The 24,936-nt window shown below is 40.2% G+C and overlaps 1 protein-coding gene across 1 annotated transcript in view; it reads left to right on the top strand.

The window, feature by feature from the left end:
• The first annotated feature begins 4,301 nt into the window (after window positions 1-4,301).
• The window catches only part of LOC126999030 (uncharacterized), a 52,386-nt gene continuing 31,751 nt past the window's right edge, over window positions 4,302-24,936 (top strand). The window contains exons 1-3 of the mRNA XM_050861362.1: window positions 4,302-4,454; window positions 15,343-15,552; window positions 15,746-15,895. Of these exons, the coding sequence (XP_050717319.1) occupies window positions 4,437-4,454; window positions 15,343-15,552; window positions 15,746-15,895 (378 nt within the window). The 5' untranslated portion in view covers window positions 4,302-4,436. The remainder of the gene's footprint in view (window positions 4,455-15,342; window positions 15,553-15,745; window positions 15,896-24,936) is intronic.

The following is a 24,936-nucleotide window of genomic DNA, read 5'->3' on the forward strand; positions in this document are numbered from 1 at the left end:
GCACGATAACAGAAAACCTTATTCCCGATAACCGATAACTGATAATGAATAACCTTAACGGCGATAACCGATATTCGTTAACTCGAGACACAAATATAGGCGATAACCGATAACCGATACCCGATATAAATCCACAATTCCGATACTAGCTAGCGATAAGTCCGATAGGCGAAAACGATACTATATTGATATTTCAGATAGAACAACATTGATGAATTCAAATTTTCATTATCTGCATTTTAGGAAACTTACAAAACCTTAAAATCACACGTTGACACGTACATATGGACGGTAATACTAAAAATGCCTGAATCGGTGTTGTGTTATTTGGGGTCCCCACCGTCAAAAATTGTTTACAAACACTGGTCTCTCGTGAACGGTGCATGCTCAGACCAGCAAGCGTAGACCTGTACAGTCTCACAAAGCTTTTAAACCGTAATTAAGAGTTGCTGGAAGGCTGAATCAGACATATAGTACCACTACCACCATCCTCGCTGTTTTTAGAACGACACTCTGTACGAGTTGTATTTATATGTACAGAGTGTACGTCGTTCTAGAAACAGCGAGGATGGTGGTACTGTATGTTTGATTCAGCTTTCCAGCAACTCTTAATGTGTTAAAAAAGCATTGTGAGACTGAACAGGTCTACACTTAATGGTTTGAGCATGCGCAGTTCACGAGAGACCAGTGTTTGTAAACAAAAGCGCCAGCTTTTGACGATGGGACACCAAATAACACAACACCGGGTGCCTTCAGTATCATGGCATGGTCACAAACGAATATGGAATATCAAATTTGAGGCAGTGAATAATCATTTTTGGGGCAAAGTTAAATGATTTTTCTCTATGATATATTGATTTTTGAGTAGCATAAAAAAATAACCTAGTGTTTTAATTTTCATGATCTTAGCATGAAATCTCATCACCGAAGATATTTCATACCCCGAAGTTTTTTCATACAACACCGGGCCACGCATGCGCAGTAGGGAGACAACGTTTTTTTCTGAGAGGCGGAAAAAAAGTAGCGATTATCGCTAGTTTGGTTACAAAAGTAACGAAGATACCGATATATATTTAAATAAGTAGCGGATGGTCGATAATCCGATTTTGTTATCAGCGATAAAGTATCGCGATAACTTATCGCGATAACGCCCAGCTATGGCATTGTCTAGCCATGGAGCAAATTATTAGGTCCAAGGATGCTCTTGCCACCCCCTGTGAGCTCTATCGGGAAAACAAGTGTCTGTGGGACACCAGGGATGAAAACTATTCGAAGAGAAATATGTAGAGAGAAGTTTTCAAGAAATTAGCAGAAGCTCTAAAGGAGTATCCCAACATGGGACCTGTAACGCCTGGTAAATCCTTTTTTTTTATACTCGATATATGTTTAGCATACAGCTTGTTCTGATCTGTGCTGAGGCCGAAAACATCTGTTGCGCGTGTAATAGGAAGAGCGCTCCTTGCCACCGGTACCGGCGGCTAGATGCCAATAAAAGACACCAGAAAATGTCCGTGTGATAGCAACTTTGACCCCAAGTTCTGACCACTACATTGATGAGATTTTAAAATGAAAAAAAGATATATCATCCTTCATATTAATGTGTTTGCATTAAAATGAAGGCAGGTATATTTTTGTTTTCCATTGATCATCATTGATGATGGATGACAGGTATTTCGTTGGGGATATACCCCAAGGGAGGAAGGCGGTGCATGCCGCGCAACCACCCAGACGGTGGGTAAAGAGAATTTACATAGAATTTACATAGAAAATCAGACCACACAGACCCCATGGTCCAGACTAGGTGGCCTGTCCTTAAACCTAAGTGATTCTACATTAATCAGATGGCTCCAAAACGTTGCATTTCTACTCTAGCTAATATTAAGTTCAAGGAAGTGACAGTCGAGCTTGTTTTTAAAGGAGTCAATCGTGTTACACTGGACCACTGAAGGTGGGAGCTTATTCCATTCTCGCACTACAACGTTGGTGAAAAAAAATTTGGTGCAGTCTGAATTTACTTGTCTACATTTGTGTTTTATGCCATTGTTCCTCGTTCGCAAAGTGTCATTGATCATAAACTATTTTAATCTGTCTACATTCGTGAAACCATTAAGTATTTTAAAACATTCGATCAGTTTTCCTCGGAGGCGACGTTTCTCAAGAGAACATGATAAGGGTGGAAAGCCTTTCTTTGTAGGATTTGTTGCGCAAGGAAGGGATCGTTTTTGTTGCCCGACGCTGAACACCTTCTAATTTAGCAATGTCCTTTGCATGGTGGGGAGACCAAAACTGTACTGCATATTCCAAGTGGGGTTTGACTAAACTATTGTAGAGCGGAAGTATTACATCTTTAGTCTTGAATAAAAAGTTTCTTCTAATGAAGCCCAACATTCTGTTCACTTTATTTGCTGCATCGATGCATTGCTGTGAGAATTTGAGGTTTGACGCGATTTTGACCCCAGGTCCTTAACGCATTTAACGCTTGTGAGTTTAACGCCGCGCATTTCGTTATCGAACTTCTTATTTCTTGTTCCAACTTAAAGGACCTGGCACTTATCTACTTTAAAGGGCATCTCCCATCTATCCGACCAAGCTGAAATTTTGTGCAAATCCCCTTGGAGGCTTTGCCTGTCTTCGTCAGTGAGAACTGAGTTACCAATCTTTGTGTCGTCTGCAAATTTACTAATGCGATTATTGAGTCCAACATCCACACCGTTGATGTAAATAATGAAGAGCACTGGGCCAAGAACCGAGCCCTGAGGGACCCCACTAGTGACCGACGCCCACTCTGAGTTAAATCCGTCAATCACCACTCTTTGTTGTCTGTTGCTCAACCAATTCGCGATCCATTGGTGTACTTGACCGTCAATACCTATTTACTTTAATTTATAAAGTAATTCATGATGTTGGACTTTATCAAACACTTTCTGGAAATCAAGATAGACTATGTCCAATGATTTAGTTACGTCATAAACTGAGAAGAGGTCGTTATAAAAGATCAATAGGTTTGATAGGCAGGATCTTTTGTTACGGAAGCCATGTTGTGAATCCCCAATTAATGAGTGGCTTTCAAGGTAACTCACAATTTTGTCTCTAATTATGCTCTCAAGTAGCTTACCTACAACTGATGTTAGACTAATGAGCCTGTAATTACCTGGTATTTTTTTGTCTCCTTTCTTAAAAATCGGTGTCACGTTAGCCTTTTTCCAGTCCGAAGGGACGATGCCCAATCCTTCAAGTGGAGGCCCAACAACGGGGCTGGGGTGACGGAAAGAGCCCAACCTTTCCACTCCCAATGGCACCGGGTAGGACGCGAACTATAGGGTCCAGCATTTCGCCAGAAGGCAAGGCGGAGACTCTAACCACTGGGCCACGGGAGCCCCCATATTTTCCATTTGTTTTACTTTGGTTTGAGTTCATTAAATTTGTGACATAGACGCTTCTTTACTTTTTCCTGTGGCCGCCAAAAATAGATATGTGACATGTATAATGTGGTCCTCATACTGAAAAGCTTGGAGACCCCTGGGTTGATGACAATTCTGAGTGGCTCGATCATACCAGGCCTCCACACGGAGAGGTTTTTTTATGTGTTTGTCATATTAATCTGATGTCTATATTTCTTCCCGCCTCCGTAATTACCGTACGTATCTGACTACGAACCAGTGGACCAGCTGGGTTCGAATCCCGACTTGGGCAGTCATGCAGCACGAACCTCGATCACCCGGCCAGCTGTTCATCCTTCTTTTGGGGTTGATCGAAAAGCGGGTACCTGGGAAACCTGGGGAAGATACACTAGCTATAGTCTATACTGGTAACGCGGATGTCACACTGGTTCAAACCTTGTCCCAAGATGATGTGTTCTCATCCACCACTGGATCAAAGGGTAATGTGACGGAGATGAGCATCGAGGCCATGTGCAACTTTTTTCTCTGTTTCTTTCCGACATCGTTAATTGCTCTGGGGGATGGAGGTTTCATTAAAACTAGTGATTTCAGGAAAAAAAAAACATGTCAGAATCATTTAATACTTCAAACACGACCAGAAAAAAATAATAATTCCGTCCAAAAATATGCTCCTTGGTAGAGATTGGGGGTATTTCCATGGGTAGTGTTGAGGCTATAGTGAATGTTTACAATGCTGAACGTGAAAAAAACATTCGTGAAACGCAATAAAAGAAAAGTAAAAAGAAAAGTGCAATAATGGAAACAAACAAAAAGACAGTAAAGAGAAATGCAAAAAAGAAAGACCTTACAAGATATGAGATGCAGAGAGAGAAACACTGGAGCATTTTCTACCACAATGTCCAGCATATCAAGAGAAGAGGAAAAAATGTGTTGACCTGCAACAGCCCTAGACAGCTTCCGGCAGAGCCGTTGCAAAGGTAATGCCGCCGCCCGCCCGTCACCAGCAGCACCAAACACTGAACACGGGGATCGAAGATGTCAACAAACGCGGAGGTGAGGACGCGGCGGAACATTATACTCTTTGTTGCAGACTTGTGGAATGCTAGGGGGAGGCAAACCCACACCCCAGCACGTGCCAGGGCCAGGTGCCGTGCCCGTGTGAGGTGTGGCGGCCAGTGCAGGAGCTGCTCGCCATACCGGTGTAGGTAATCTCATCGGCTCCTGTGCTGCTGCCCACTTGGGATGGCCCTTCGCGCCACTTCGGTCAATTTCTACGAAAAGACCAGTAGCAGTCAATACGTTAACATGAGATTTTCTAAAGTATATAGTTACAAATGAAACGAATGTCGCCATGAGTTTAACCGCAAACGACTTCTTCCCCTTTATCAGGGATGGAGTGAATACAAGAATTGTGTATTCGAATACGAATACTCCAAATTCCTACGAACTCGAATACACTGAAATGGTTTTAATTCGAATACAAATATAGATACTTCTTGAAAGTATTCATGTTTACATTCATGAATACTTTTTCACTGAAAAATACCTTCTCAACGTAACTGGGTGTAGAACTGTTCTGAGGTTATGCAACAGTTATATGAGCTCATGCACACACATTCAATGTCCACACTGGCAAGTGGCCACTTGTTAGCCATTAAGACCAGCATTCACATGTACATTATAATATACACATTACAAACTGAGTCAGAATCCAGCCACGCTGTCACAGTCTGCAAACCTTGTACTATACATGAGGATTACACGTCCACCCAGGAGGAGGCTTGAGTTGTAAGGAACAGCAGCTGTCATTTCTGATAATAAATTTTGAAGTATTCATCAGATTATTCGCAGAATACGAATACTCTCCCCTTGTATTCGAATATGAATGAGATTAATTTGATTTCTATCAATATTTATTCAAATACGAATACACCCAATTACGTATGATCTTTGATTGTATTCGAATACGATTACAAAATACAAATACTCCATCCCTGCCTTCTACCCCAACAAGCTTGGTAAAGTAAAGTTGGGGCATACAGAATATTAATTTCCTTTATGGTAGCTTCCTATTTTTGGCATTTTCTTCTTCTATTTGCTAGTCTAAATAGTTTGGTTATTTGAGTGTTTTGAAGCATCATTCATCGTGTTAATGAATAATAACCATAATATGATGATGTCAATCCTGGCCCCACATTAAGTTACATATTGGTTAATATGGTATGGTATTTATATCCTTTATTACTGTTTCCTATTTGCATCAATTTTTTCTTCCATTTGATATTTTTAAGCTCTTTTGAGTGTCTTAACCCTTAGAGTGCGGGTGGCGATATATTTCTCTGGATGCTGTGCACGGGGAAAATTTAGATGTTTAAAAGAGGTGGAAATGGTGTCTTTCTTCTTTGCATTATTACTCCCAGATCTCTCTCTTCGTGTACTTTATTTAATATTTCACCATCTCCCATTTTATATATCCATTTTGGTCTCCCTTCACTTTTTCCCATTTCCATAACATTGAATTTCATTTCCCATTCCATACTCCATTTCCAAATCTTGTTTAGGTCTTCTTGCAGAATTTCTCAGTCTTTACTGTTTCTTATATGTCTTAGCAGTTTTGCATCATCTGCAAACAGGCTCATATAACTATTTACTCCCTCTGGCATGTCATTAATACATACTAGGAAAAGTATTGGTGCCAATACCGATCCCTGAGGCACTCCACTCTCTACAGTTCTCTCTTCCCCTTAGGTAGCTTTCCATCCAGTTCTTCATTTTCCCTTTCAATCCCCCTTTATTTTCTAGTTTCCATAGTAGTCTTGTATGTGGAACTTTGTCAAATGCCTTCATTAGGTCCAGGTAAACGCAATCAACCCATCCGTCCCTTTCCTGTATTTTATCTGTCACTCTTGAGTAAAAGCTCAGTAAGTTTGTCATACATGAGTGCCCTTTTCTGAATCCATACTGTTTTGTGATTAAATTATGCTCTTCTAGAAATCTCGTCGGTTGTTTCTTTATCACTTTCTCACATATTTTACATACTACACTGGTCAGTGATACAGGTCTGTAGTTCAGGGGCTCTTCCTTCCTTCCACTTTTGTATATGGGGCCCACTTCGGCCCTCCACCACTCCTTAGGCACTGTACCAGTTGTTATTGAGCATTTAATGATGTCATATATCGGTCCAACCAACTCATTTCTGCATTCTTTCAATATATACCCTGAGACTCCATCCAGTCCTACAGCTTTCCTCTCTTCCAGCTCCCCCAGCAATTTATATATCTCCTCAAGTTAAATTAAAACTTGCTGGAACTTTTTGTTTAGTAACTCCGCTATGCCTTTAGGATCATCAATTGTCACATTCCCGTCGCTCAGTCTTTCAATTGTTTCTCCTGGTTTAATCTTTCCATTTATGAATCTTTAAAACAGTTTAGGTTGTTCCTTGCACTTTTCCACAATATCCTTTTCATATCCCTTTTCTTCTTCCTTCCATATTTTCACGTATTCATTTCTCGCTAACTTAAAATATTCTTTATTCCTTTGGTTTTTATTTCTTTTTAATCTTTTCCATGCTTTGTCTTTTTTTTCTTTTGCCATAGCACATTTTGCATTAAACCAGTCCTTTTTTCCCTTTTCTTTAGATCTGTGTTCTGGTACAAACTTCGTAACACCTGTTTTATACCCCTCCATGAAAATATCATACTTTTCTTGCACTTCACTTGTTCTCATTAGCTCATCCCAGTGCAGCTCTCCATAATATTTCTTAAGATTTTCCACGTCTGCCTTCCTATAGTTTAACCAGTTTCTTTTATATGATTCATCCTCTTCACTTCCTTCCTCCTCCGTTTCTATCTCTATGATCACGTGGTCACTCTTTCCCAGAGGGCATCCATACCTTAAATCATCCTTCAAGTGTAGTCCTTTTGTTAACACCAGGTCCAGTCTCGCTAGTTCGTCATCACTTCTATGTCTTGTGTTTTCCTTCACCCTTTGCATCATCAAGTTTTCCATCATCAATCTTAAAAATCTTTCCCCCCCATGCCATATCGCCACTGCCGCTTTCAAACATCTCCCAATCTACCTCTTTACAATTAAAATCACCAACTAATAGTACTCTTTTGTTTGCTTTGAGTATTCTACTTAAACTCTGAATGGTATCTTCAATCATGATTTCATGTTTTTCTTTACGCCATGAGTTTGTTGTAGGTGGTACATACGTTGTTGTAATCGTCATCCTTTCTCTGTTCTTGTTCTCCAGATTTACACTCACTATTTCCACTTTTCCTTCTCCATATACTACTGATTTTACTAATAACTTCTTCTTTGTCATTATCATCACTCCACTACCTTTGCCAATTCTATCTTTCCTCCATACATTGTATTTTTTATCAAACACTATTTGGATGACTTCATTTAGTTTAGTTTCTCTTAGGCATACAATCATGGGCTCCTTCTCTTGTAGGTAGTCTTATAGTTCCAGCTTACTAGATATTATCCCATCTATATTTGTATACATCACTTAATCCCTTATTTGTATCAATCTTGTCTAACTTTCGCTCTCTTTCATCTTCTCCCTTATATACCACTTTCTGACACGATCTCCCAGAACTCTCCAAAAAAATACCTCTTTTTCCTCTTCAGATCTTACATTATTCCTTTCTTTTGCCTCTGCAAAGTTCATTCCATTTCTTCCTTTCTTCTTCATTTCTATTTTTCTTTGTATATATTTCCTTGCATCCTTCTATTTCCCTTAACTTAGTTGTCCTGTACAATATTTCCTCTGTTGCCTTCTGCGATCTCAACCTTAATTTAACTGGTCTTGTTTTCCCTTCCATATAGGGGCCCATCCTATAAATTTCCTCCACCTCCTCCTCAATGTTTTGCCATTCTTCATCATTTAAGTTCTTAAGTAGGTCTTTTACAGATTTCAGTTCTTCCTTTTCCCTTCTTGGTTTGTATGTTGTATTCTTTTTCTTCATGCCAAATATCACTACACTCTTCTTGTCTGTTACATCTCTTACTAGTTCCTCATTTTTCTTCAAAGCCTTAAGGGGGGCGACCAGGGGGGCCATTTTGCATGATTGGTGTACCCTATGGGTCTGAAATCATAATGTGATTTGTATATGTTTACTTATTACTTCATGTGAATTTCATGAAATTTGGGTGACTTGCTGGGGTAACTTAAAAAAAGGACAAAAAATTAAATTTGCCTCACAGCCTTTGTTTATCAATCATTTGATTTCAAGAAATAAAAATACCATAGAAATGTCTTATGTACCTCTACAACTTCAAGTGATTACATTTTTGATTTGTGGCTTGGTAAAAAAAAAAAATAATAAATCAAACTTATTATTTTCTCTCCTCTGTATGTCCGTTATTTTTCAAAAATCTTAAAAAATTCTCACATACAAAAATAGACCGTTGTTTGTACTCTTTATTGATGCAAAACAATAGACAATCAGATACATAGTAAAGTCTATGAGGCTTTTCAAAACTGGAAAATACACTTTTCGAGAAAACGTCTGTCAAAGATTTTTTTCCATGTCTTTTGTGTCTTGCCACTTGTTTTTGTTTGATTGGCATGAAATCTTCACATATCATTGCCTATACCTTCTACTTTGTAGAGAACTGGAATAGGCATCTGGTCCCTCCTTCAAAAAGGTATTAGTCACTCAATGGTGAGGGTGTCAGAAGGCGCCACCTTCCTCACTGTTACCAGATTTATTCCTAGAACTCTCCTGCTTGATATTCTTGGTCCTTCTTCTTAGTTTTCCTTTTCTTGGCCTTTGGTGTTATATGCCGGCTTCTCTCTTGGTCTTTCCATTGATGGTACTTCTTCAAAGTTGCATTAGAACCTGCAATATGTTCTATAATGTTCAGCATGTGAGGGTCCTGGTATTGGTGGTGATGGTGGTTGCGATGATGGTGGTTGCAATGGTGGTGGTTGCAATGGTGGTGGAGACAACGGTGGTAGCAGTGGCCATGGTTGAGTTAGGGGAAGCAGTGATGGTTTGTTGGCGGGGATGACATTCACGCTCCAGTAGGTTGATCTTCACCTTCATGTGAAGCCTGCTGGCTCCATCTCTTCATACGAGCCTTCTTCAGGAAGCCCATTCTTGCTTTCTCTATACGTCTCTTGCAAGTCATAGTAAGAAGTTGCTTGCGAAAGAAGTCAGGAGGCGCGCAATGCGATAGTGCTCACCTTCTAACATTTGGTGAGGCACTGCCAGCACACTGGCCGCCGCTCTGCGCTAGCTCACTCACACACAAACAGCAGAAAGAGGAGGAATGCCAAGTGGCAAAATTTGAAAAAAAAAAATTATAACATGATTTATGCGAAAAATACCAGTGTCACCATTATACCACGCGGCGAGGCACATTTGAGGCAGTGACGCATCACTGCGGGACCTTTAAATCTTGCTCTGGTGATGCTGGTTTTTAAATTTTGTGGAAAAAAATGTCTGCGCCTGATATTTCACACCTATGCTACGGCCCAGTAGCTCAGTGGATAGAGCGTCTGCCTCACAACCAGAAGAACCAGGGTTCGATTCCCCGGCCGGGTGAAGATAAGTTGGGTTTATCTTCTTTCACGTGTAGCCCCTGTTCACCTAGCAGTGAGTAGGTACGCGACGTAAGGCAAGGAGTTGTGACCTCGTTGTCGCGGTGTGTTGTGTGTGAGTGGTCTCAGCCCTACCCAAAGATCGGTACTATGAGCTCTGTGCTCTTCCGTAGGGGAACGGCTGGCTGTCTCGAGAGAGACCCGCAGCAGTAGACCAAGAGGTGAATTACGCTGAGGGCGAAAAGTAATTTTCGTGTGTTTAAAAAAATATTTGTCAAAAAATACCCCTGGCCACCCCCCTTAACCACCTCCTTCTCTACGTTTTCCTTGTTTTCTTTCAATTGTTGTTTGATCACTTCTTTGAGGACTACGTTTGCTTTTTCATTTTCCACCTTCCAGGTCTTTATTTTCCCCAACATTTCCTATTTAATTTTTTGTTCCTCCTTGGTCATTATTTCCTTCAGCTTCTCATTTTCCTGAATCAGTTTCTTTTCATTTTCTTCCAAACTTCAAACTCTAGATCTGAAATCCCTTTGTTGTGATCTACTCTGTACCTCCTCTTCATCCCTGCTTTTCACTACACTGATCCACTTACCCAGTTTCTTTTTCATAAGCAAAATTCTCTTATAAATAGCCGATTCTTTACTCGCGAATCCCGAAAAAGTTGCACCAACACCATACCTTCCATCATCACTATCATCATCAGCACTCCATATCCATCCATTTTTCCTTCCTTCTTCATCCATATTGTCTTCTCCTCGGTGTTATCCACTCCAAATCATCCTCCCTCCCACTCATCTTACTACTAGTCAATAATAAGAGACAGGGACCACAGTGTACATTACCCAGGCCCCTTGCACACTTGTGTGTGTGTGTGTGTGTGTGTGTGTGTGTGTGTAACTCAACCACGGCCACTGCCACCAACATTGCAACCACCACCATCGCAACCACCATCATCGCAACCACCATCACCACCAATACCAGTACCCTCACGTGCTGAACATTATAGAACATATTACAGGTTCTAATGCAATTTTGAAGAAGTACCATCAATGGAAAGACCAAGAGAGAAGCCGGCATATAATACCAATGGCTAAGAAAAGGAAAACTAAGAAGAAGGACCAAGTGTGTGTGTGTGTGTGTTTACCTAGTTGTGACATACAGGAAAAGAGCTACGCTCGCGCTGTCCCGTCTCCATATCCGCTCTTATCCAACTTTTTTTTTAAATCATGAATGTTTCTTGCACAAACCACCTCCTCCTCCAGCCTATTCCATAGCTCAGTGCTTCTGTTTGGGAAGCTGAACTTTTTCACATCTTGCCTACATGTGGTCGCCCTCAACTTCTTTCCATGTCCTCTCGTTTCTCTCTCGTTCCACACACACAGGTCCTCTCTGTCCAAATGTTCCACTCCGCTTGCCACCTTGTACACTGCTATCAGGTCTCCTTTTTCTATTCTCTCCAGGGTTGTGAGCCCCATGCTATTGTCTCTCCTCATAAGTCCGATCTCTAAGTTCCGGTACCATCTTAGTTGCCACTCTCTGCACTCTTTCCAGCTTTTTTATATTCTTCTTTTTGTGAGGAGACCAGACCACTGCTGCATACTCCAACCTTGGCCTTATTGTTTGTGTGTGTGTGTGTGTGTGTGTGTGTGTGTGTGTGTGTGTGTGTGTGTATTTACCTAGTTGTATTTACCTAGTTGTGAAATACAGGAAAGGAGCTGTACTAGGCTCGTGCTGTCCCATCTCCATAACGCTCATTATCCAGCTTGGCTTTAAATTCATGAATCGTTTTTGCACACGCAGTCTCCTCGTCAAGTCTGTTCCATGTTGTTAGGCTTCTGTATGGAAAACTGTCTTTCTTGATGTCTCTCCTACAGCCGCTCTTCTTCAATTTCTTACCATTGCCTCTTGTCACACTTCTGTCACGTATCACTAGGTCTTCCCTGTCCAATTTCTCCAATCCCTCTTGTATCCTGTACAATGCTATTAGGTCCCCTCTCTTCTCTCCAGCATTGTTAGTCCCAATTTCTCCAGTCTATCTTCATAAGTATGTTCTCTCAGAGTTTCCGGTAATTTAGTCACTGCTCTTTGTAGTCTTTCCAACTTTCTAACTGTGTGTGTGTGTGTGTGTTTACCTTGTTTACCTAGTTGTGGTATACAGGAGAGGAGCTACGCTCATACTGTCCCGTCACTATATCTACTATAATCCAGCTTGGCCTTAAATTCATGAATGGTCTTTGCGTTGACACATCTTTATCTAGGCCGTTCCAGTCCTCCACCACTTTTTCTGGAAAGCTATTCTTTTTTGTCTCTTCTATAGGCTTCCGTTTTTATCTTCCTTCCATGACGTCTTGATTCTCTTGTACCCTACATTATTAGGTCTTCTTCGTCTACTTTTCCATCCCACTCAGCACCCTATATGCCGCAGTCAGATCTCTCTCCCTCCTCTGTTCCAGTGTCGGTAGGTTCAGCTGCTTCAATCTCTCTTTATATGTTAAATCTCTTAGTCCTGGAGCCAGCTTTGTTGCTGCCCTCTGAATTCTCCCTACTTTCCTTATATGTATTTGACTTTGTACTCAGCGACCATACCATTGCTGCATTTTCCAACCTTGAACTTATAATGGTTACAATCAGTCTTTTCATCACATCCTCATCCAGATGTTGAAAAGCAACTTTTATGTTTGTCACTAGGTTGTATGTCTCACCTACAATTATGTATACTTATTTATTTCTCTAGCGACAAATTATCTGATACAGATACTCCTAGGTCCTTTTCCATTGATGTTTTCTTAATGCTTCTATTTCCCAATGTATAATGACGTAAAATTCTCTTTTTGCTCTTTTCTAATTCCGTCGCACTGCACTTTCTGATGTTAAATTTCATTTCCCATTTATGATCCTATTCCCATATCTTATCCAGGTCCTGTTGCAGTGCTTGTCAGACCTCTCCACTTCCAATCCTCCTCAGCAACTTGATATCATCAGCAAACAAACTCACGTAGCTGTTCACTCCCTCCGCCATGTCACTGATGTAGATTGCAAACATGACCGGAGCCAGCACCGACCCCTATGGAACTCTACTGATCACTTTCCCAACGAGGACCTCACACCCTTGATCACCGTCCTCATTTCACCATTTTCCAAAAAGTCCTTCATCCACCTCAAAAGTCTTCCTCCCAATACTCCAATGCCCTCTATCTTCCACAGCGATCTCTTATATGGCTCCTTATTGAATGCTTTCTGTAGATCTAAACAAATTCCATCGCTATTACTGAAAGCCATACTGTTTGTATTATTATTATGACACATTGGATCTTATCAGCTAATTGATTACTGCACTTCCTCAGGTCCCAAAAGACACGCCATCCAGTCTCAATGCTTTCCTCACATCCAGACCTTCCATTAATCCTTCCACCTCTTGTACTGAAACTTGTATTCCTTCCAGGTACTCCATATTTTCTTCTCTCCCTTTATGTCTGTTAAATTCACTCTCCCTTGTAAACACTGCCTGAAAACAACCATTCATATCTTTCACCATTGCTGCTGCATCCTCTTACTCCTCACCATCCACCTTTAGCTTACTTATTCCTTCTGTTTTTCAGCTTGCTGTTGACATATCTATGAAATAACTTTGGCTGTTTTTTTACAATTTTCTACTGCATTTCTCTCATAGTTCCTCTGTTCCTCTCTTCATATTCTGATGTATTCATTGCTCGTTTGTTTGTACTTCACTCATAGGTCATGTGTTTTCCTTCTTTTCCACCTGTTCCATGCTACATCTCTTTCTCCCTTTGCTATTTCACATCTTTTATTGAACCATATTGTATTTCTAATTTCTCTCTTCCCCATTCTTGGTACATGTCTCCTTGCTCCCTCATTGTAAATCTCAAGTAAAGACAGCCACTTCTGTTCCACTCCTCCAGCACTTACTCCAGTCTGTTTCTCCAGTATTTTCTCATTGTGAAAGTTTGCCTTGCTGTAATTGTAGCTCCCAATTTTGTGGTCTTCTTTTCTCACTTCTCTAACTGTATCTAACAAGATACAGCGCTGCCCCCTGCCAAAATTACACTTAGAAAGTTCCCCATTGCCATTCATCTGTTCCACCTCTCCATGCTCTACACTTTTACCCTCACCTCCACACCACACCACACCATTACTCGTTTAGGCTGCGTTTACAACAAGCGAGTCGCGGCGAGTCGCGTCATGACGTATCATGAATCGCCACCCCAGTTATAACACTGATTTATATGGGTTTTTGAAAGAAACCGTTTACCCCGGATGTGTGGAGTCACGTCACGTCGTGTCGCGTCGCGTCGAGTCACATATTGGGCTGGACCTAATTTTGACGTCGGTCACAGTGAGTCTGCTGTGGTGTGTTCAAGCATGCTGGTGGAACTCCTAATCAACTTAGTTCAAGAGCCCCCTGCTATATATGATTCCAGTGACCCTAACCACCGGGATCGTGATGTCATTGCTGCTTTATGGAAAGTTTTCAGTTTTACGTATTATCTTGAAGCATGCACACCATTCACTCAACCATTCATACATATGTACATACAATGCACACAGTGTTAAGATTGGGGCCTATCACAAAGCTATGTTAGTAGGACAAGGGACAAAGGGGGAGTGGGTATATTCATATACTTAATATGTATATTTTCAATATTTGTAAATAACAATGTAGTACACAATTCATATAGCATCTGTTACGTTCAGTCATACTCACGCATACGCCAAGAAATTATACCCGTCACCAAAAACATGAAGTAAATCATAACTCTCTGATCCCTTCTGGGAGGAAAGCGGCTCACCCAGACACACGAACATTAACTTAAGTATGATAGAAAAAAAAACACCCAAAAAGAAAACTAAAGAAGAAAAACAACAGCAAGAAAAGAACTAAAAAGAAAAGAAAAGGCTTTGAAAAATGCCAATAGAAAATTAAAGAAAAAGAGAGTAAAAGACCAATGGAAAACAAAATTAATAAGATGAATTAATAAAAAAAAAAAAAAAAAAAAAACATGCATCCATTCTCCATGAAATCAAATGGGTCATTGAGTACTGACTTGACTCAGGTTGACGCAGTTGGTGTAAACAGAGTTGCGTCAATATGAATTGCCTCAAATGACTTGACGTGACTCGACTCAACGCGACTCGCTTGGTGTAAATGCAGCCGTTGTAATTGTCCAATTCCATCTTTTGTATGAATGTCTTACTCAAAGTTCTATGCTCTTACCAGACATTATCCTAGTTATAATGTCAATTACAAGCATAGTTTAGGTTCTAAAAATGGAAAATCCCACAATAGAGAAAAATCCCATATATATACAGGAACGTTCTCTCTAACAAGTTTTTTTGTAAAAATTGTTTTTCATTATCTTTCAGGTAACAGAGTTGAAGGAGAAAGGAAATGAATGTGTTCGAGCAGGGAATTATGCCGAGGCTGTGCTACATTATTCTCATGCAATCAAGCTGGACAGCTCTTCACCTCAGCTGTACAGCAACCGATCCTTTGCTTTCCTGAAGCTTCAGCAGTATTATTATGCTCTTGAAGATGCTAATGAATCTATACGACTTGACCCTACCTGGGCAAAGGTGACTGAATTGCTGTATTGTATTTGATATTAATAATGTATTGAATTTGATGATAAAATATAATTTTTCCTGTAGGTAGAAAATGTTCAATGAACAACAAGTTAAAAATTACGGGAAATCAAAACAACCATAAAGTTTTTAAAAAAATATGTGCAAAATGTAATATTTTTACATTGATTTTATATTTTTCCAGGGATATTTTCGTCGAGGAGAAGTTGAATTTGCAACTAATCTCTTTGGTCATGCCCTAGAGTCTTACCGAAGGGCTTCTCAACTGCAGAATGACCCCACATTATTGGAATGTGTGCTCAAGGCAAACAGGGAGCTAACTCGACAACAAAAAGTAAGCCCAACTGTTGTCATTGTGTTAGCATTTGCTTTAAAATAACATAGTGAGTTCACTTGGCTATGATGTCTGCCACAGCTCTCCATACCATCTAGGAACAGAGATTAACTCTTCCTAATTACCTGATGTTTCCCTTTGCTATGATTCTATCAAAACAAAATTGAATCTTTTCAACATTATCCAGCAATTTTAGACCATTTATTCCTTCAAGTTATATCACACTGTTTACACTTGAGAATCTGTCACTACTAATCTGCATGCTCACATGAATTATAAAGTTTATTTCAGACTAGTCCATGTTTAATAAATTAAGATTATTCTAGCTCAGATGTGGAATGCCACCTAGAACCAGAAACTTAAATTAATCATCCACATTTATGGCCAGCTACTCAGTTTAAGTTATGCAATCATAAGACTGCCTGTGTGACATCTCATACTGCAATGACAGCATAAAAAACTAAGTTAAATAAATTCACTGGAACACGTAATTGGTCTCCAAATCACTTTCAGAAAGAAAATAATAAGCCGTCTCTTTAGGCATAAAACAGCTTAACCTGTACAGTGTCGTCTTTTGTCCTAGATAGGGGTCATGCCAGGTTGCACTTTTTTTATTTTTTATTTTTTTATTTGCCCCTTAAAATGTAAAAAAATTACAAATCATTTGATATATATATTATTTATATGTGAGGAATAGAACCCTAGAGTTTTTGTTCTCTTATTTTTCTCCGTCTCGGAGCTAACGATGTCATACCAGGAAATTTTTAGAGCCTATATTCTTTCCATTATAAACACTTCTCACAATCCTAAAGTGTGAGTAATGTTTAAGTACTTCTTTACATCACAAAAACCTGAAAAGTAAACAGGAATTGTAAGTACAACAAAATGATTGGATGCACATTAGGCAACACTGCTCGCTTCAAGGCTGTGTGTAGTTCTCAAAGTTCAGCATAATACTATGAAGCTTCCGACGATTGGTTTTCGTTTCCAATTACTCTGAACTGTAATTTACAATTCCACATGCCTTACTGATTATAGAATCAAGGAGTAATTACCTAGAAGAAAGTAACTTACCTTCTTGTATAATGATTTTTGTTGGAATGCAGACAAAAGTCCAGAAATGCCCTTTAACATCTATTAAAAAATACAAACACTTGTCAGATTATCCCTCTTTACTGCCAATGAACAACGTTACATACACAAACAAAAATAAAGGGCATATAAGCCCTCAAAAGAGCATGCGTATATATACGTACTAAACACTGTACGGGTTAAAACCATGAAAAATGAAGAAATGTAACGTCTTTTAGCTTACCGTCACCTAGAAGTCGGTGTTTTGGGCCATTTCTATCGGGAAGTTTAAATGGTCGTGTTGATTTCGTGATACTTTCTTGGATTTGAGGGTGCCTATCTGAGTAAATCGTTTTCTTTCGACATATTTAGCACAGACTTATATATATTGTTAGAGTAACTCATTTTGAGCTTTTTGATAGTTCAACTCAATGTACAGTCGCCCACAAGAGTGTTCGCTCACGCAATCACAGTTTATAGAGGGTTCATGATTGTTGAGTTCATGGTATGTTTTTGGCATTATTACAAACAATATATGATGTTTTTGTTTTGTATTGTCATTGTGAATCTATTTACAAACATTATTTGTGTCTTTTACCCGCACTTGCAGAGAGTACTTGCGTCTTTTTTTGCCACATATAACTATAAGTGCTTCACAATCACTTTGCCCACTGTAATATTTACACTGATGAGGTTTTACTTATTACTATATGCACATAGTTTCTACAGGGACTGTTTGTGCTTTGGATGCTTATAAAATACTGTACACTATTTACACTGTTTATGGTTGGCTCCCTCAGTAGTTTGTCAGGGTATGGTAGTCAATAAAACACTGAGGGTAGCACAGTCCCACATTACCTTCGACACTTGTAACGAGTCAGTTTACGAGGGTTCTGACTTCTGACGACGCCTGACGGTGTGAGTGCAGACTTTGCAGAGGCGTTGCGGGTTTCTTTTCACCTCCGAAGGCTCCACGATGGTTGAGAAGTGCCTGGCTGTCAGCCTGACAGGGGTGTCAGCCCGTCTTCCCCTTGGTTGTGCTGGTGGGCATATGGCTGGGCGGTTTAGGGGCATGTAGTGGGAGATCATCTCACAGCAGAGTTCGATGACGAAGTCCTCATATGTCTCTCGTCTCTCCGTGACAACCTGATGCAGTATGTGGGCATTGTGTGTGCTCAGGTCGAGAAGATGAGAAAACAGCTTCCTGCACCATTTCATATTCTTCCTGGCACACTCAACTGAGGAGATCATGGCATCGGACTTGTCGACGAGTCTCATATTGGTGTTGTAATCGAGGACTGACGCAGATTTCCTGATATATTCTCCAGTGGCCCAGTCAGGAATGTGGGACTGGACCATGCGTGGCTCGTGGATGGTTGACATCAGGTTGACCTCTCTCTTGTCAACCCACGAGATGGCCAGGATGTTGCAGGAGGTGAAGTACAGTCGAGTCACGTATGAAGCGGATTCATAAGGTGTGGTGTCCTGTGGTGTGGTATGTGTCAGAACTGTATGTTCAGATCACGCGGGTAAAACCATCTATGACGCGGTTCGTGGTCTCCCCTGCCCGGACCGCTCTGGGTCCTCTCAAACACGTGACGCTGCAGCCTGAGTGCCTGAGTGCTGTGATGACGTCATCAGCAAATATGGCGGCCCAAACAAACACATATAGTAAGTGCTTCCATTGCATTTCACCTCTGTGCCACCATAACCACTGCAGCTTTCTTTTCGTCCTCTGTTACAAGGAGCTCGTCGCCCAGAACAGCTTGTGATGCTTGTTTAAACGTCGTCAGGAAGATCAGCGGACGCCATTTTGCTGCCAGAACAGCTAGTAAACGTCGTCACTCACTGGCAGCAAAATGGCATCCGCTGATCTTTCTAACAACGTTTACTAGCTGGTCTGGCAGCAAAATGGCGTCCGCTGATCTTCCTGACGATGTTTAAACATGCATCACTAGCTGTTCTGGCCGACAAGCTCCTTGCAACAGAGGACAAAAAGGAAGCTGTTGTGGTTTTGGTGGCACAGAGAGGTGAAATGCAATGGAAGCACTTATATGTGTTTGTTTGGACTACCATATTTGCTGATGATGTCATCACAGCACGGAGGCGCTTCACCTCTCCTGAGAGGACCTGGGGTGGTCTGGGCTACCCGAGTCGTGCTCTCAAACGCTGGCAGCTGCCCCCTCATGCATGGCGCCTTATCTTGCCTCATCTCCATGGAAGGGAGATGGATGAAAAAAAGTGTATGTATTTTCCCCATATGTGAGTGTAGGTGCAGGTGGGGAAAAATAGTGGTAGGCGGGAAAAAATGAATTTTCCCCGTATGTGAGCGCAGGTGAGATAAAATGGCAGCTAGCCAGTACCAAATTGTATTTTCCCCATACATACTGAGTGAAAAAGTGGGTGTTGGCGGTGGCCAAGTGGATAAGGTGGTGAGCGTGGGGTCGGACTGAACTACATCAAAAGGCAGATACAGTCAAACCTCACCATTTGCGCACATATGGGTGGTCTGAAGGTGTGCAAATGGCGAACTTAATAACCTATATGGAAAAATACATATGGGCGATCATGGCCCAAACCCCCCCTTACCAGCAAAAAAAAAAAAAAAAAAAAAAAAAAAAATCTGCTGGCAGGAAACATGTCATACTCACGGCCAATCTCTCGCTTTTTTCTTTCTTCCACTGTACACTTTCTTAATCACTTCCACCTGTGCTATGGTCATCATTGGGGACAAGTTGTGTACGTTGGCAGTGTTCTTCCCTGGCGGCAGAGGGCGCACGGGTGGTAGACAGCTGTAGCTCGCCAGTGGATGCCATTTTGCTGCCAGAACAGCTAGTAAACGTCCTCAGAAGATCAGCGTCACTGAGGAAGATGAATCATACAAAGAAAAAAGGAGAAACTACAGGAAAGCAGACATAGAAAATCTCAAGAAATGTTATGAAAAGATGGACTGGGTAAAGTTAAAAAGAAAAAACGAGGTGCAGGAGAAATGTATTTTCACAGAGGCATATGAGACGGGAGTCAAAAAATATGTTCCATTATATAAACCAATATAAAGAGGAAAGCAAGATTGGTTTAACCCTTTCTTTGCGCGTGGGACGGGACGTGACTATCCCCTCAGGCGCGGTCAGGCAGCCCAATGGGGGGTCTCTTTTAACTTCTGTATCACAAAAACTATTCATCACAACTAAAAACCAAAAACGCCATTGGAAAGAGGAGGCCCAGATCTATAGGAGTCGGTTATGTATGCCTCTCCTGCAAATGTACATGCATGTTCAGGGAGTACAGGTAACTCTCGATTTACGCGAGTTTGGTTTACGCGTTTTTAAAATAACGCGGGGTCCAAAATCCAAATAAATGTTTAATTTAGGCGTTTTTTTTCACTTATACGCGATATTTTATGGAGTGGCCACCAGATGTCTCACGCATCTGGACTCACGGCCACACAGCTGAGCTCAGTTCTTCTCGCGCGCCACTTGAACAACAATACAGTACCTACGCTGCCACGCTACTCAACAATAGGGGTGGGCAGGTACCGGTACCAGTACCGGTACTAACGGTACCAGCAATACAGTACGGTACTGGTAGCAGACTGCTCGGTACCGGTACCAATACTAGTCAGCCCCTCATGGTGTCCCTCATTTCTTCCTCACACAAGAGAGGCTGAGAATGAGTGCCCGAGTGGATATCTCGGTTCTGGCGACACGCGGCATGCAGCTGTTTGTTGTGTGGGTGTGGTTGTGTGGTTTGTAAACAATGCAAATGGCGGCCGGGGTGGGATTGCGTGAAATAACTCCTCGTACAAGACTCATGATGTACAGTTTCTGATATCATATTCACCCCATTATTCTCACTAATATTAATAATTAATAATGAACACATGGACATTTTTTTCCAATATGATTTTTTATGTAGCTTGTACTGCTCCTTTGTCATACAATCTTAAGCCACCTGTGACATCAAGATCAAGATCATACAAATGGCGCCCGACGGAAAAACGGGATAACAGCAAGGCATGGACGATCTTCCACCGATTTAGTCTTTGTATAGTAGTTATTAGATCGCCCTGTATTCTATGGTAACATATTATAGGACAGCTACGGACTATGAAGGATTATAAACAATATTAAAGGTAAGTTTGCCGTTGTTATTGGATAAGACGAAAAACAGACCCTTAAAAACATCCCAAAGAAGAAAAAAATCATTAAAAATTTGTGCATTCAGCGTATAACGTGCAGGGCTAAACTTTCAGGCATTTTTTATGTGAAAAAATGCGCACTATACGCCGAAAATTACGGTATTTATTTTTCGACAGAAACCTACCTCTTGTTTGATTTACATTATTTTTGAATTACGCGACCTCTTCAAGAACGCAACACTCGCGTAAATCGAGAGTTACCTGTATTGAATGTTAACACTTACATCAGTGCATGCGGGATGATCAGCCATATTGAGGGAACTGCGGAAGTCTTTCCTTGAGATTCTGGCAAGGTTGTATTGCCAACTGCAATATTTACAACTATTTGGTCAAAGAATCAGTCAGGTGATCGGTGAAGCTATGCAAAAATGCCGCTATATTGGACAAGAACATCCACCAGTTACTTGTCTGTAGATTTGCCGTGCTAGGCTGATATGATTTTCCACCAAATTTGGTGAAAAACCCACTCAATTGGCAATCCTGTGTTGTGAAAAATAGTGTTGGAACACACTCATACACGGGAGATTTGAGTGCGGCTGGAGCTCGCAGCGAGCGTTTAGCACCACTAGCAAATATGCCTAACGCTCGCTGCGACTGTTTAGCAACGAAAGGGTTAATGCAAAATGTGCAGGTGCAAAGAAAAAAAGAGACAAAGCATGGAAAAGATGAAAAAGAAATAAGAACCAAAGAAACAAAGAAGACTTTAAGATAGCAAGAAATGAATATGTGAAAATAAGGAGGAAGGAAGAGAAAGGATACGAAAAGGATATTGTTAAAAAGTGTAAGGAGGAACCTAAATTGTTTTATAGATTTATAAGTGGAAAAATAAAACCAAAGGAAAAAATAGAAAGACTGAAAGATGGAAATAAGATAACTGAAGATTCTAAAGACATGACTGAGCTACTAAACAAGAAGTTTCAACAAGTTTTTACAAAAGAATCAAAATTTAATGAACCACAAGAGGACAAGATGAATGTTCAAATGGAGGAAGTAATAGTAACTAAAGAAGAGATATATAAAATAATGGAGGAGCTGGAAGAGAGGAAAGCAATAGGACCAGATGGAGTTTCAGGTTTTATTTTGAAAGAATGCAGAAATCAGCTGGTCGGACCGGTATATGATATCATAAAGTGCTCAATATCAACTGGTAAAGTACTGAAGGAATGGCAAAGGGCTGAGGTGGTCCCTATATATAAGAGCAGGAAAAAGGAAGAACCTCTGAACTACAGACCAGTATCATTGACCAGTATAGTTTGTAAAATATGTGAAAAAGTGATAAAGAAACAATGGACAAAATTTCTAGAACACATTATAATTACAGAAAAACAGTATGGCTTTAGACAAAGGCATTCATGTGTAACAAATTTATTAAGCTTTTACTCGAGAGTGACGGACATAACACAGGAGAGGGATGGATGGGTAGACTGCGTGTATTTGGACTTGAAGAAGGCTTTTGACAAAGTTCCACATACAAGACTATTATGGAAGCTGGAAAATAGAGGAGGATTGAAAGGGAAAATGAAAAACTGTATGGAAAGTTACTTACAGGGAAGAGAAATGAGAACAGTGGTAAAGGACATGAAATCGGAATGGAGGAATGTAGATAGTGGGGTGCCTCAAGGATCGGTACTGGTACCCATACTTTTCCTAGTATATATAAATGATATGCCGCAGAAAGTAAATAGTTATATGAGTTTGTTTGCAGATGATGTGAAATTGCTGAGACATAAGAAATAGTAAAGACTGCAAAATTCTGCAAGAGGTCCTAAATAAGATTTGGGATTGGAGTATGAAATGGGAGATGGAGTTTAATGTGAAGAAATGTCATGTGATGGAAATGGGAAAAAGTGAAGGGAGACCAAAGTGGACATATAGAATTGGAGAGGGAGAAATATTAAAAGTTCAAGAAGAGAGAGCTGGTAGTGACAATACAAGATAACCAACAGTCTGAGAGTCATGTAAATATGATATTCAGTGATACGTATAGAATGGTAAGAAATATAGGAATAGCATTTCACTACATGGATAAGGATATGATGAAAAAGATGATTACCACTATGATTAGACCAAAGTTGGAATCTGCAGAAACTGTGTGGACTCCCCATAAGAAGAAACACATGAAAAAAATAGAAAGAATACAAAGGATGGCAACAAAGATGGTTCCAGAACTGGAGGGATTGTCATGAAGAAAGGTTAAAGGAAATGGACCTGCCAACATTGGAACAAAGAAGAGAAAAGGGAGACCAAATTCTAATTTACAAATTGTGGAATAAAATGGAAGAAGTAGATAATGAGTAGTTACTGCTAAGAGTAGTAAGAAACACCAGCAACAAACAAGGACACAGTAAAAAATTGAGAGACATAAAAAAATATAGCTTCCCACAAAGAAACATAGAGGGTTGGAACAGACTAAGTGAGGAAGTAGTATCGGTGAAGAGTGTGTACAACTTCAGGAAAAACTAGACAAGTACAGATATGGAGATGGGACCACACGAGCATAAGCCCAGGCCCTGTTTTAATTACAACTAGGTAAATACACACACACACACACACACACACACACAGGATTTTTGGGTTGGAAGGAAAGGTGGGACGGAAATGGCGAAAGATGGAGGAGGAGGAGGCTAGAAAATGATTATGGAGAGGGCCTTGGAGTGCTTGGAAGGATGCCTTCCTTCCCCCCCCTCTCTCTCTCTCTCTCTCTCTCTCTCTCTCTCTCTCTCTCTCTCTCTCTCTCTCTCTCTCTCTCTCTCTCTCTCTCTCTCTCTCTCTCTCTCTCTCTCTCTCTCTCTCTCTCTCTCTCTCTCTCTCTCTCTCTCTTACTGTCTGTCTCATTTTCTTTCTTCGTCTCTTTCTTTCTTTTTTTTCTTTTTCATCTCATTCTATTTTTATTTATTTCTCCTTTCTTTTTCTTTCTCTTTCTTTCTCATTCATTCTTTCCCTCTCTTTTATTCTCTCTTCCTTTCTTTCTTTCTCTCTTCCTATCTCTGTCTCTTTTTCTTGCTATTTTCTTTATTTTTCATTCTTTCTGTTTCTTTTTCTTTCTTTTTTTCTTTTTCTTTCTTTATTTTTTGTCTATTTATTTCTCCTTTTTTCTTTCATTTTTCATTCTCTCTCTCTCTCTCTCTCTGTCTTTTTCTTTCTTTCTCTCTTTATTTTTCATTCTAATTCTTTCTTTCTCCTTTTTATTCTCATTAATTCCACCTTTTTTTCTCTTTCTTTCTTTCTTTGTTTCTTTCTCTCTTTATTACTCTATTTTTTCTCACTTTTTCTCTTTCTCTTTCTCTTTTCTTTTTTTCTCTTTCTCTGCCTTTCTTTTTTCTTTCTCTGTCTTTCTTTGTCTCTCTTTATTCCTCTTTCTTTATTTATTTCTCTCTTTCATTCTTTCTCTTTTTCTTTTACTCTTTTTTCTTATTCTTTGTCTCTTTATTTCTTTATTACTATTTCTCTTTTTCTTTTTTCTTTCTTTGTTTCTCTTTCTTTTTCTTTCTTTCTTTCTTTCTTTCTTTTTTCTTTCTTTTTCTGTCTCTTTATTTCTTTCTCTTTCTTGTTTTATTTCTGTTTTTCTCTTTCTTTCTCTCTTTCATTTTCTTTTTTTCTCTTTCTCATTTTCTTTCTTTCTCATTCTCTCTTTCTTTCTTTTTCTCCTCCTGTCTTTCGTTTTCTCTTCCTGGTTTCTCTTTCTCTCTTTCTTTCTGCAGGATGGGTTGGGGAGCGCGAATGGGCATGACCACGCTCCTTGGTGACCCAAAGATGACTGATTAGCACCTGG

Source organism: Eriocheir sinensis, chromosome 2, assembly GCF_024679095.1.
Source record: "Eriocheir sinensis breed Jianghai 21 chromosome 2, ASM2467909v1, whole genome shotgun sequence".
Lineage (NCBI taxonomy): Eukaryota > Metazoa > Arthropoda > Malacostraca > Decapoda > Varunidae > Eriocheir > Eriocheir sinensis.